General features: G+C 38.1%; 1 protein-coding gene across 1 annotated transcript in view; it reads right to left on the minus strand.

Annotated features, from left to right (window-relative positions):
• The window catches only part of LOC145983758 (cyclin-dependent kinase 17-like), a 147,236-nt gene that overhangs the window by 107,864 nt on the left and 24,777 nt on the right, over window positions 1–14,595 (minus strand). Inside the window, exon 3 of the mRNA XM_083116807.1 lies at window positions 4,143–4,229. Within this exon, the coding sequence (XP_082972933.1) occupies window positions 4,143–4,229 (87 nt within the window). The remainder of the gene's footprint in view (window positions 1–4,142; window positions 4,230–14,595) is intronic.

The following is a 14,595-nucleotide window of genomic DNA, read 5'->3' on the forward strand; positions in this document are numbered from 1 at the left end:
ACCACTCCACCACGGAGGTTGACTAAACCACCATAGCTATCAAGTATTAGTATAGTATTGCAATGTGCAACCCTGGGAACTGATCATAGATATATTAACTGTTACGACATTCAGCAAGAGTAGAATCAAACTGTTGGTCAAATTTTTCAGAACATAGTATTTTAGATAATTTATTCATTTGTCCCGCACTTTGGCTGTTATGTCATGCTTTGGGCTCCGGCTATGGTCGTGTGCAGGTTTGAGTCTCCTTGGAGAAATGTAACAACTTTTCTCATGAGATTTCGGCCTGCATATGAGACTGGTGAACACTCACCATCATGATTAAATTGGGGAGCTACGAATGAAAACCATAACCCGGTTATAAAATTCTATGACAACGACTGGGGGTTTGTCGTGCTGACAACACATCACCCCATAAGAGTAGGATCAGGTGGGGGTGCGGTTGGCAGTCGGTAGGTAGGCCTGGGCCCTAAATAGTCTGTTGCGGCACGGGTTATGTATGTTTTTTGTTTAATCATTTCAAGGTGTGAGACCTTGATTGTCAAATTCTTAAAAATGTTAACAGAAAATATTAAATAGTTTTTGATTCAGTGAACTAAAACAATACAAATTGAATGTTCCAATATATTACTATAAAGGAAAAATGTGTTTCATTTTTAAAATATATGTATTTATAAACATAACCTGAAAAAAAACAGAAAAAAAATGGACAAAATGCCAACCATGGTGGAAACTGGCCAATGTTGAGGGGATCTGGAACAGCAAAGGATGGCATGATATACTTGAATGTGATGTGCCAGACCATCAGAATTGGTGCCATATATACTAGAGTAGAGCTGGGTCACTTGAATGTGTCCCCTCTCCCCCACCCTGGCTTCTGTTACACCAAAAAGAGAGCCAAACAAACTTTTTTAATGTCATTTCCGTGATCAGCATCCTCAGATTGGTAAAGCATGGGTACTTTCATTTCTGTAACAAAATGTGTGTAGAACAGTGTTATTAGTAAAAAAAAAATAGTTGAGTACTTTTTTGACTACCATTAGTTGAATTCGTTGTTTTACTAATATTAGTCGAAATTTTAATTAACTTCTTTTCTGACTAGATATTTCTTTATTACTTTGAAATTCCTGAAGTCTAAGTTATGCTGAGAAAGGCTAAATGGGACTGAATCTACAGTTCTAAGCAGGTCCACCATTAGGGAACATGAAGCCCTGTGCAAACTATATCCGAACTATATCATTTTTATGAAAAGTGAAAATATCGACATCATCCATTTCTTGTAAAATTCTATGCTAAAGCAAACTTGATTATTAGTATTATGTAATTATTATCTATTGTTATACCCACACACATGTTCATAGTATCCCCTTTTACCACCAATGAAATCTAAAATTTGACACCCTGTAGAGGAAGGTGACATCAAGGCAAACAACTTTTCTTAATGACTTTTCTGATTGAGACCTTGTTTCTGTGCCACAAGCACTAGAAAAAATATCCCTTGTGTTTGCAGGCATGTACTGCAAATTTATTGTTCAAAACTGACAATAAATAAACTCACGTGAGTCTAGAAACAGAACTAATCTATCATCTGATGCAGAAGATGAAATACACTCATCCTTGCAATTTGTTCCTACATTGCAACCTGGCTCACAGAAGAGTTAAATTTAAGATCACCATCACCACTGGCACTCATGGCTTCAACTATATCACCAACAACAACACTAAACCCCAGGATTTCACCATTATTTCCATTTACTGATCGTGACAAAATTTGAAGCAAACTGTATTTACAGGTAGTAACAATTTTTCGAAGGCACCCTTACGAGTTTTTAAAATTGCATCCCCCTTGCTTTCCTTCTTTATAGCCTTTTGGAATCCTGATTAAAATTTAAGAAATTTGTCCAGTTTCCTAGACATTTCAATTCTTCCCATAATCGCGATTCTACACACCCGCACGCACTACTGTCTCAAACAAGAATGACTTCATTGACTTGAAACTTGTTGGCACTTTGGCATAAATGTAAAATCTGGCAAAATCTGCAACATCCCTTCTTTGGGAGGGTTTGTGAGTAAATAAAAGTAAAAGTATCTCCTGATTTTTATTTCTATTTATCAGGGGGGGAGGGGGATATGCCAACCCAAGGGCCGTTGACCAGCTCACCACCTGCCTTGAGAGGCCTGTTCATAAAGCCTCTTTTTGGAAATGGATAGAACTGTAAAATTTGACATCAACGGGATGAAAGGTCACTACAGAAAACATAGGACACTCTATGACCATGATAAAATTCAAGTGTAATTCCCAGTTTTCAAGGCGAACTTTCCAAAAATTGAAGGGCACATGCAGATGTTCTCTCTCTTTCAACCTTATGTATTACAACCTCTCCTCACCCCCCCCCCCCAACACACACACAAATATATTAACCATACAAAAGTGTCTGTGTGATTCCAATGTATCCAGAAATTATTATCCATGATTAAAATATTTAACTTAAGGTGCGGAGTTTAAATTTGTCATTTGGCATACTCAGACTCAAAATCGAAATGCATCTTCAAACACAAGTCACAAATATTACAGGATACGTAAAATTGTTAAATCAATTGTATGAGAATTTCAAACTCAAATTTAACTAATCAACTTCAAGATATCTTATCTTGCAATAAATATTATTTCACCGGTCAGATAGATTGTTCTGCAAAGGATACTAACAAAGTAAACAGACTGAGAGAATTCTGTTTTATTTTCCAGCTTTCTTTTCCTTCCTCAATAAAAATAAATCTAAACTGGGAAAAACTTGCCTCAGGGCATTTATAGATGTACCATGGGATTTGGATTAATAAAACTTGCAATTTTTCACATCTAGGGAGAAACATACATGCATAATTTCTGGTGGGCAGCCACCCTGGGGAAATAATTAGCTTCAGCTATGAGTGGGAACAAGGCCAAGGGGTGTGTGCAAGATATTGGGAAGAAACTGTATGCATTTGAAAGGTATTTCTACATTTTCTGTGTCCAATATTAACTTAATGAACCCCCAAAAGCATTTCTTGAGAACTCAATATTTGAATCATAGGAATAAAAACTGGGATGATATTAATGATGCAAAACAGCTGAACGTATCCATAATTTTGAAGTTGTTCACATTAATGGTATGCTGTTACAAACAACACCAGCCCTCTAAGAGCCAGGACCTGCCAAGCATCAAAAAATTGGGGCAAACACTTTTCGATTTGCCCTCATACATATCCTGTATAGATAAATATGTTGTACAATAGCAAACAGTTTTCCTCACCATGTGCTAAATTAGGGACAAACAGGGTTGGATGAAAGTTCAAAATATTTTTGGAGGAGAAATTTTATCTATTTTTTGAGGTTTTCCAATTATTTTTTTTTTTTTGTAAGTAGCCTAATATTTTTCCAAAAAGTGGTCTATTGTGGCAAGTAAATTCATGTACCTACATTGTATAGCCCATTGCTAGAGTGATAGCTTACTGTGGAATAGTAGGCAACACTGCTTTGTTGTTACTTTTTTATTATAAACTATGGGATTTGTTAACTATAAGTGACGCAACTGTAGGTACATAGCAGTGCTACAATTTGGAATTTTTATATTCACTGTAGTTTTATTGTGGGGGCAGCAGGGACTCTTCAAAAAGAGATTTCTTCAGTAAATGGTCCACTTTTTCTTCTAATTGCACCTGTATCGAGATGGAATATCAATATCAACACTTCACTTCTTGGGAAAGTTCTATCCCTTTCACCCCAAAAATAAAAATAAAAACTTCATTCTCTATGGTAAATTATCCTTAGTCTATGATTTTTAAAACATTTCCACACATTTCAAAAGTCCATGCTATAAAATTAACATCAATATAGAAATAAAGAACAGTTTTTGGTAGACATACAATACTCAAATTGAATCATAATTTCAGTGTGTCATACCTTCATATGTCTATAAACATTCATTTGAAGAAAAATACAGAACTGAAATATCTGTAGTTTTTCAGAAATGATGTGTGAATTGCTGTCATGTGGTAGTGGTGCACATATGTATCAGATGCCCAGAACTGTTTACATTATGAAATGGTACATATTGTCCACTAAAGATTAATACATAAAATTGACAAGAATTCTGAATACTCACCTATCTGATGGCTGCTTTCCAATATTCTTGAATGGGACAGAGAAAGCTTCCTGTTGAAATGTTGGAAGCTTCCCAGGACATGAATTCCTGCAATTACAAAATAATTAACATAACTTACATGCATTTCTTCAAGTTTGGCATGAATAAAACAACATGTTTTAAACATTTAGAACACATTACTTCATTTTTCTTATTCTTGTTTAAAACACATTTTGATACTTGAAATTTGATAGTCTGTGATTACTTGCATGATTTGTAACTTCAGTCAACCTGTGTGATTTTGTACAGAAATCTGTTCAGTGGCTGAAAAATGTATATTCAGTTAAAGAAACATTGTAATGAGTACCCATAGGCCACATTTAAAACACCTGGCTAAGTTGTTTTTTGTTTTTTTAATGTGTGTTTAAAGCATTTCTAAAATTGAATAATATATAGATTTAGTTTTGTTCCACACTTAACATACTGCATATATGAGCTTATACTGCATATAGTTGTTAATGTCAATATTTTGTTGTATTCACAATAAAATGTATTTCGGAGAGTAGCTACCATGTGGATAGAATGGGGCCTGGAAACTGTGGATTAGTTAAAACTTCTTGAGCAGCTTACATGTGAGATTTAAGAGTAACGTAAATAGGTATTTTAAGAAGTAAGTCAAGTGTTTACTTTATAACTAGAAACACAGTCCTTCCTTGGATGACACCCAAGCACCGACAGCTTCAAATCCTTGGTGAAAATTTTTGCAAGCTGAGAGTTTTGTGAGATGTCTGGAAGGGAGCCACCAGATGGGGCCAAAGAGGGTACTTGACCCCCTAAGATATCTGGAACAAGTTCATAAAATTCAAATGGTGAGATTGAATCAATATTTTATTGCAAATAATATTATTTTCTCTGATTTTTAGGCTGTTATTTACAGAAAATTAACTGCCATGTCCATCAAAATTTTGAGAGAATGTTTTCGCCAAACATTAAAAATTTTGCTGACTGTTGTAACTAGGGATGCGTGTGATCACTAGCTTACGTAGGATTTTTTTTCGAGGGGGGGGGGGGCTGGAAGTGTAAAGGTGGATATTACATGATTGCTTTCTAAGAGGGGCATACACTATAAAATGTGTTGCAAGTTGTTCAATGACGAAAATATAATCGGGAGTAATTTTAAGCAGAGTTTGCACTTACAACTTTGTTTTTTCTCCGAGTCCTTACTGCTTTAATTTAATTTATTTTTTTAATCCCTTCTGCGTACGCCAGTGTGCGGGATGACTAATTTTTGGTCAGAGCTGGATTGGGAAGGAAAATTTTAATAATTCCTATGTTCGGGACTGACATTTATGAATGGGAAATTTTCCAAGTTTCCCGATGCGGTGAAAATTTGGAATTCTACTCACTATTTCTCTCTCAAGAGATTGTTTTTGCACCTCTGGAAAATCAACTGTCTATTTAAAGACATTTCAGAAACATATAGTGCAGAAAATTGCAAAAATTACTTGTATATACGATCTTTGAAAATGTCTCTACTGTTCGGGATCCCGAAAGTGGAGAAATATTTTACATCAGAATCTGACATTGACAATACGTGCGTCGTTATTTTCAAGAGTTTTCTTATGCTAATTTTGAATTTTGAGATGTGACATACTTGTACCAATCCCATGGAGTTCTCAGGTCTCGTGTCGATGTTTGGCTCGTTCTCGGTCCCATCTCAATTTTCAAGAGTTCTCTCGTTCTACATTACAGTTTTTTCCGGCCTTGTCCACGAAACCATGGGAGGTAAAGGCGACCGGAATGTGGTGCTGATAACACCACCTTCAAAGTGGCCAAGATAGAGAATATATGAGGCCCTCCCTACCCCACACATCCCCTACATGTGTCTTCATGGCACAGTGCTACAGGTATGTGGAACTTTACTTTTGCCATGACTTTCAAGATGAGACCAAAGAAGAGACATGCTTCTATCAAGACAAAAAACACCGAAACTCACTGTTCGACACTCTCATCTCGTTGGATAGTTGGTCAATCAGAATTGTGTGGCTTTTGAAGAATTAGCCGAAACCAACATTCTCGAACAGTGAGTCTTGGTCTCGTGTTGATGTTTGGCTCGTTCTCCTGTCTCTATAATTTGAATTACTTTTTTTTACAGTACCTTTCAGCGTGTAAAAACATGGATCAGAGGTACCATGAAGGAGAGCAGAGTAAGTGGTCTCTGTTTGATATCTGTGCATTGTGAAAAAGTACAAAAAGACAACGAACTGTTCATCAAAGAAAGTGATAAATGTTTTTGTTTTAAATATTGGGACTAAAATATGAACTTGTCAACAATGGCAAGGTATTTTGAATTCAATTACAATTTTATGATTTGTAAATTAATAATACTTAATAGTATAGGTAAAATATTTGTTCCTACCGACTGAACGTGAAGACATGAAATCCTACTCTGCCCCCTCCCCCCAGCTGAGAAAAATCCTGTGGGCACCCTGGGACATTAGAGGAATGAAAGGAATTAACTTTACTCCTTTTATATGTGTGAATAAATCAAATAATAATATAGTTATGGTTTAGGCTATTCTTTAAATCCGACCTTACATCATCCACCCCGGGAATCAAACCCGGATATCCCGCATGGCAGTCAGATACCCTACCCACCTTTTTTATCTTTAATAAAAGGAATACCCCTACATGGTGGCATACCCCGTCATTCACCATTTTCTCAACTTTTACTAAATTCTCAGCTTCTCTCATTTGGACAAAACACAAACATCAATGTCCGAACTGGGATTCGTACCCAGGACCTCTGTATTCGTAGCTCACTGTGCTGATCATTCCGCAAAGGAGGCTAAAGTCTGGTATCGATTTTCAAACAGTCATCTCAGTCTCGATTGCCTAGTCAGCAAAACCTGCTCTTCAGTCAACCTGTAAACTATCGATTATTAACTACGGAATTATAGGTTTCCAGGCCTTCTCAATTCGTTGTGACTTCAGAATCGCAAGTTATATATATATATACACACACACACACACACACACACACGATATAAAGCACTGTAGGTATATATTGATTGATTGATATGCTTTATTTTACTTTGCTTTTTGTGCTACTTTTGGCTAATTTGCGAAGATGGGGATGAGTGATGATATGATGCCACATGGTGCTGATCACATCACCCGAAAAATAGCCGAGATCGAGAATGTGTTGGGCCACACCACTACATGTGCCTTCATGGCATTGTGCTATATGCACGAGGAAATTTATATTACCTATGGAACTCACCCAGGATGATGATGAGGCACGAGAATACATGTTGATAAATTCCACTGACAAGGGAGGTTGTCTAAGTGTCCCCCTCTGATTTCCATGAAACTTGGCAGATGTATAAAGGGACCCAAATGAAGAAATTTGTGTTTTGGCTAAAAAAAAAAAAAAAGTTTTGGGGTGCAAAACGCCCCTCAAATAAGATGAGGACAAATTGAAGTGGGGATCTGACCCCTGTGTCCCCCTCCATTTTTAATGAAACTTGGCAGGTGTATAGACGGCCCCAAAGGAAGAAATAAGTTTTTTTCTGTTTCGGCTAAAAAAAGGTTTTAGAGGCCAAAACCAGAAGTTTTTCCACCTTCGAGAGGACGATTCTCTTTTGCTTTACCCAGGAACATCCCCATATACAGGTGATGCTGTCTAGAAATGTACTGTAATGGGCAGATATAGAATACTGCAGGCCTGTAGCAAAGATTTATTTTGGGGGGTCTCATCCCTTCAGCACAGGTGTCGTCAGAAATATTTTTAGAGGGGGGAGGCCACTGATAATACTTGATTAGTAGAAATAACAATGACAATAATAATTATTACCATGGCTTTAATTGTCATTTTACAATAATAACTACTATAAGCTATTAAAAATAAAAAAAATTTAATCCAAATTTATTATTATTATTATTATTATAATAAATGGAGAGACTTTGCTACTCGATCCATCGAATGAGTAAATATCCAACACAAGTGTTGTCCATTATTTCTCTTACATTGTGTACAGTGAGTGTACTGAAATTCATAGTTATTGTATTTTGTTATTAACTTTTACAACATACCGTTAATAAAGGGCTTTAAAAGTTATGGCCAAATTTTGCTCATAAAGTTTATATTGTGTGTGTGACCTCTCATGAAGAAGCTAGAGATACATTTTGAGAGCTGTGGATCAATTTATTCTTTGGATTAAATGGTAGAATATAAAAATATAACCTGGTTCCTCTATTATACACTAAACGTTTTTTGATGTAATGCTTAATCCGGCTAGGGATGTAAAATAAATTACCACTATACACTATTTAAAATAGATATTTATGGGATTTCGGGGGGGGGGGCTTCAGCCCCCTTAGCCCTTTCCCTGGTTACGTGCTTAGAATACAAGATTCTAATGAAAAAAATACAATAACTTCGAAAATAGTTATTATTTTCTAAATTACAATTATCACAAATGTCTGTTTCATGTGACAGATACAAATAAAGATACTTTTTTCTCTTGCGAAGATATGAACTTTCTGGCAACACAATATGGTACTTTTGCACAGAAAACATCAAATAGCAGTATAGCACTGTGCCATGAAGACACATTTAGGGAATGTGGGGGTAAGGCCCCATGCATTCTTGATCTCGGCTATTTGCTGTGATCAGCACCACGCTTTGGCCACTACCCCCAGGTACCCATTGATTTGAGACTGAGTGAGCCCCAGAGCTTCTTTATGTGGGACAAGACCGGAAAAATTTCGACCCTTGGTCACCCAGCCTGCGAATCAAACTCGGGTCTCCCGCGTGACAGTCAGATGCTCTACCGTGGCTTTTACCCATACATGTTTATACAATATGTTTCAAAGACTTTCATTGACAATTTTAAACAAAATTGAAATGTGCACATCTTCTACATAAGAAGATCAAGCGATTACAATAGTGATTGCTAAACATTGTCCGCCTGTTTCTGTGAAATTATGCAACAAGATATGCTTGATATATTTAGGACTAACCTTAAGATTTGTGATTTCCATACACCGAGATGTAGGACAGAAATAAATTGAAGAAAGAAAAAAAATCTATGAATATATCCTTTCTACAACTCTGTTTAAGAGTAGCGTGTAAAACGTCACGTGGATATGAGTGAGGATACAAACTTAAATATTGTGAAAATGTTATACTTATAAATGAATCAAATAGACTAAAGGCCAACTATCCTATTTGCATTGAAGGTGATTGTGCAACCAGCGGAAAATGTAAGAGTAGGCCAAATACCTCCTATCGTGATCAATCAGCTTGTTTTACACCAAATTGTAAAAGATCGCCAAGAAAGCAGAGGATAATGCTGTTTGCATCAATGTCAGAACAATTCCTTCCTGAGCAGACAGAGCTAGCTAGCAACAGTCATGAAAACAGCAATGGACAATTAGCCTACTATTACATTTGCCGCCGGCTACTAGTTATCTGTTACAAAAGAACCTAATTAATGTTGGGAGACACTGAAATTCTGATTTGAATGTATCAGGTAGGCATATCGGGACTGGACCTACAGAATGAAATAGGATCAGAACCAGCATGTCACATGTTTCCAATAGCCATCGAACCTGGAGCCGGGTCACTATCACGCTTAGCTGAAGGAATCGCCTGTTATGATGACGTACAAGTGGCTACAATCAAGTGCATTTTATTTATTTAAAAGCACAATGTCAAATACACGAAAAATTGTGAAACAATTTTGTGCACATATATCTTTGTGGGTCAGTGCCTGAATATGGTTGTGCAATTATTATCTGGTACGAAGTAAAAAATAATCATTGTATTTCTTGGAACCCTGATAATTCTCCACAATTTCCATGATGGAAAATAAATTTTGCAGAATAATGGTATGCTTGAAAGTACAAAATGTAAAGAAAATTATTCAATGGTATAAATGCAGTGATCAAATTAGGTTGTTATGAGCCGGAATGGCATACCGGTAGTAAATTAGGATGCCAAAAAGCACACCAGCAGTAATTTTTTAATATTCGCATTTATTTATTGTAGCTGATTGCACAAGTAGCTACGCAATGGCCAACAATGTACTCGCTCATTATATATATATATATATATATATATATATATATATATATATATATATATATATATAGGAATAGGGTTAGAAATGGTGCCAGAAGGGCGGATAAATACAAATATAGAAGGAGACAGTAAACACTTACCACACGAATAGAAATAATTCAATATTTCGCAATCTGAGTCGCATTTTCAAGAAGGTAGATAAAAGATCGACGACACTGTGAGTAGAGGCACAGCATACTGACCGTAGCGTCTCTACGGTCAGTGTTGCCAGAAACAGTTGAAAGGAAACACGAAATACTTTAGCCAGTGTTTACTGTAAGGTCTCCTCCCCGAAACTACCCACCCACCTTACAGTAAACACTGGCTAAAGTATTTCGTGTTTCCTTTCAACTGTTTCTGGCAACACTGACCGTAGAGACGCTATGGTCAGTATTCTGTGCCTCTACTCACAGTGTCATCGATCTTTTATCTACCTTCTTGAAAATGCGACTCAGTTCGCGAAATATTGAATTATTTCTATTCGTGTGGTAAGTGTTTACTGTCTCCTTCATTATTTGTATATATATACAGGGTGTTGCAAAATACCTGTTACAATGCTTGGGAGGTGGTTCGACAAGTAAAAACGAGGAAAAAATGTCATGTGAAAAAATGTCGAAATCGGCACCGTTTCGAAGTGACAGGCGTGCGAAAATCGCCTCACACCATGCGTAAAGTACAATAACTCAAGAAGGAAGAAAGATATCAATGTCGGAATAAAAGAATACAAACAAAATCGTGCCTGACGAATACAATGGTGCAGCAATTGAGGCCCAGTGTAAATTGCGCAAGGTGACTCTCAAAGAAAGTGGGGAATCCCGATGGAAAATATAGGAAATTTACTACTATTTTCTACATAATGTTGAGATCGGAATGTAGGCAGTAAAAAATGACGACGTATGTCCACATGTCCCACTACTGCTGGGACACCGTCCCACACTCGGGAAATAGGAAATTCACTCGAAAATGACGCTATGCCGTCAAATTACGCTCAGATTGATTTCAGCTAATTGGTACAGAAAGCTCCACTAGAGGCGCTGTGAGTGTAGGTCACCTGTTACATATTAGTGTTGGTGGATACTACGTAGAGACTGTAGTCGACCGTTGTTTTTCCTGTCTTGTTCTGCATCTCGCAGCGTGGAGTTTAGTCTGGCGTGTGTGTATGGTTGAATTGCGCTAAGGAATACTGTACGTAGAGTACGTATTCCCGTGTTCTTTCTCGGTTTGCAACAACTGCGTGGACACCTGTGTGACATTACGTGGGTGCTAATCACGGTAGTTGTGATCCGTCACTCGGAGGGAAAGTGCCCCTGTTTCTGGGCAGTTCTCGAACAAGACAATGGTGGAGTACTCTACCCACGAGCTTGCTGATATGCATCTCGTTTATGGAGAGGCAAACCGAAACAGCCGTGAAGCACGTCGTTTGTATCACGAACGTTTTCCCAATAGGCGATTACCAGCACATGCACTCTTTCAAAGACTTGATGCTCGACTGCGTGAAACTGGATCTCTACTACCCCGTAGGTGGGATTGTGGAAGACCCCGCACTGTGCGCACTGTGCAATTTGAAGAGGACGTGTTGGACGCGATACGAGACCATCCTGACACCAGCACACGTGTCATTGCTCGTACTCAACAAACCCACCATAGCAATGTGTTCCGCGTTCTTCGAGAGGAGGGATTGCACCCATACAAATTGCATAAGGTGCACCACATACTGCCCACGGACTTTCCCCTACGCATGGATTTCTGCCAATGGTACGTGCAACAAACTCTTTCCATTCCAGAGTTCCCAACAATAGTTTTGTGGACCGATGAGGCAATGTTCACCAGGGACGGCATGTTCAATAGCCACAACAGCCACGTCTGGGATATGGACAATCCGCATGCAATCATTGTGCGCCATCATCAACATAGGTTCGCAGTGAATGTGTGGTGTGGCGTAGTAGGTGACCACTTGATAGGCCCGTACATTTTGCCATCTACTTTGTGTGGTGGGAATTATCGGGTGTTTCTACATGACGTATTACCTGAACTTTTGGAAAACGTGCCACTGGCAGGTAGACAACGTATCTGGTTTCAACACGACGGCGCCCCCGCACATTTCGACCGGGGAGCCAGAGCCTTACTCAACGATATTTTCGGCGATCGTTGGATTGGCAGGGGTGGACCTTTACCGTGGCCACCTCGTTCCCCCGACCTCACACCACTGGATTTCTTTGTGTGGGGAGAAATGAAAAGGCTCGTGTATGAAACCCCTGTGGAAAGTGCTGAGGATCTCGTTGCTCGTGTTAGTGCCGCTGCTGGGACAATTGGTGACATGCCAGAGGTATTTGCACGTACCAGACAATCAGTGCTTCGCCGATGCCATCTTTGTCTTGAAGTCAATGGCGGACATTTTCAACAACGTCTCTGAGTATACCGGTGTTTGTGTGAGCCCCTATCAGCACCACATAGTGTCCTTTAGTGAAAGGTACGAGTGAAGATGCTGGATATCGCTGTACTTCATACCGTCGATCTGCATGTGCGGAGGTTGTGCGCTTCTCAGTGGAATCCCTTCCAGATGTGCTGTGCCTGGAAATGTTACATGCCATTGTGTGCGTTTTCTCGCCATTCTCCGTCTTCATTCCTTCAAGGATTACCCACTTTCTTTGGGGAGCTCTCTTGTAGTATATGTACAGCCTAACGACATGTGGCCATTGTTTAACTTTTGTTTTTCGTACTGCAAAGTAGTGTGTCAACATTAAGGGATTGAAAACTTTTTTTTATGATTTTCCAGTATTTTTTTCCATTTGGGATGGTGTCCCAGCAGTAGTGAGACATGCGACAAATTGGTTTCTTTTCTTCAAACCGCAATGTGAACCGTGTACAACAGGAGATTTGCAGTTATTTTCCTATTTCCCGGGTGTGGGACGGTGTCCCAGCAGTAGTGGGACATGTGGACATACGTCGCCATTTTTTACTGGCTACATTCCGATCTCAACATTATGTAGAAGATAGTAGTAAATTTCTTGTATTTTCCATCAGGGGATTCCCCACTTTCTTTGAGAGTCCCCTTGCGCAATTTACACTGGGCCTCAATTGATGCACCATTGTATTCACCAGGTACGATTTTGTTTGTATTATTTTATTCCGACATTGATATATTTCTTCCTTCTTGAGTTATTGTACTTTACACATGGTGTGAGGCGATTTTCGCACGCCTGTCACTCGAAAACGGTGCCGATTTCGACATTTTTTCACATGACATTTTTTCCTTGTTTTTACTTGTAGAATCACCTCCCAAGCGTTGTAACAGGTATTTTGCAACACCCTGTATATATATATATATATATATATATATATATATATATATATCACTCTCTCTCTCTCTCTCAGTGGTGATAAAAGAGAGAGAATGAGAATAGATATATTATTTCAGAAATCAACCCCCACCCGCCTCAAAAAAGGGGGGATTGTATCAAATGACAGGCCTGTGCTTATGAGCATACTGGCAGTAATTTATTTCCAATTTGGCCACAGCATAAATGTATGTTCAGTGTGAAATTAAAAATAAATATTCAATACACAAAATCCCATCTATTTGTCATCCTTAATCAGAGGGCATCCAAGATTAATCCAAATAATTTATTCAGACAATTTTCAAAAACCTTTTAAACAAAAGACATGATTTGATTTCTCACCCTAGTACCAATAAATCATCCTTTTGAAGGCAGAGGCGTCTCAAAGATTAATATGTATTGTACAGAAATGAAAAATTGCAATGGCGAGAAAAACATAAGTTGGTTTTTAATTTGCAATAGTTAAACAATGGTAAATCAAATAAATATGGAACATAATGCAAATATATATTTATACAATTTATGTTCTATCCCAAAGACATTTTTTGACCAAATCTATGAAGAATTACATAATTATTATAGTAACTTCACGCCTTTCCTGTATTTTGCCCATCATTTTCCAGGCTTGTTCAAGTACATTGAAGGAATTACAAGAAACTATTCATAATTTGCTTTACTGCCTCAAATCTATTCCCTGCTGTGTGCTTCCCTTCCCCCCTTATCTGCTTTCCAGAGCTTCATGACTTGACCTGGACTCGTGGAATCGCATCTTTATTTACTCTGAAGGAAAGGAACACGCGGTGCAGTTCTGTTCTCCTCAACTTACTAGCAGACAGACGTCTTCTTGCTCTTCCCCCCAAAAACCATGGCAAGCTGCAAAGGGAGGAGAGAGGTCTGTGCCACGATGGCTGAATCAGACGGGGAGAAATTTAACATTGATTCTTATGGGAGAATTTTTTTATTAGTTCTCTTGGGAACATAAAACCTCTGATGGCCTTAAAATATATAT

Source organism: Lepisma saccharinum, chromosome 2 (genome assembly GCF_977018435.1).
Source record: "Lepisma saccharinum chromosome 2, izLepSacc3.1, whole genome shotgun sequence".
Lineage (NCBI taxonomy): Eukaryota > Metazoa > Arthropoda > Insecta > Zygentoma > Lepismatidae > Lepisma > Lepisma saccharinum.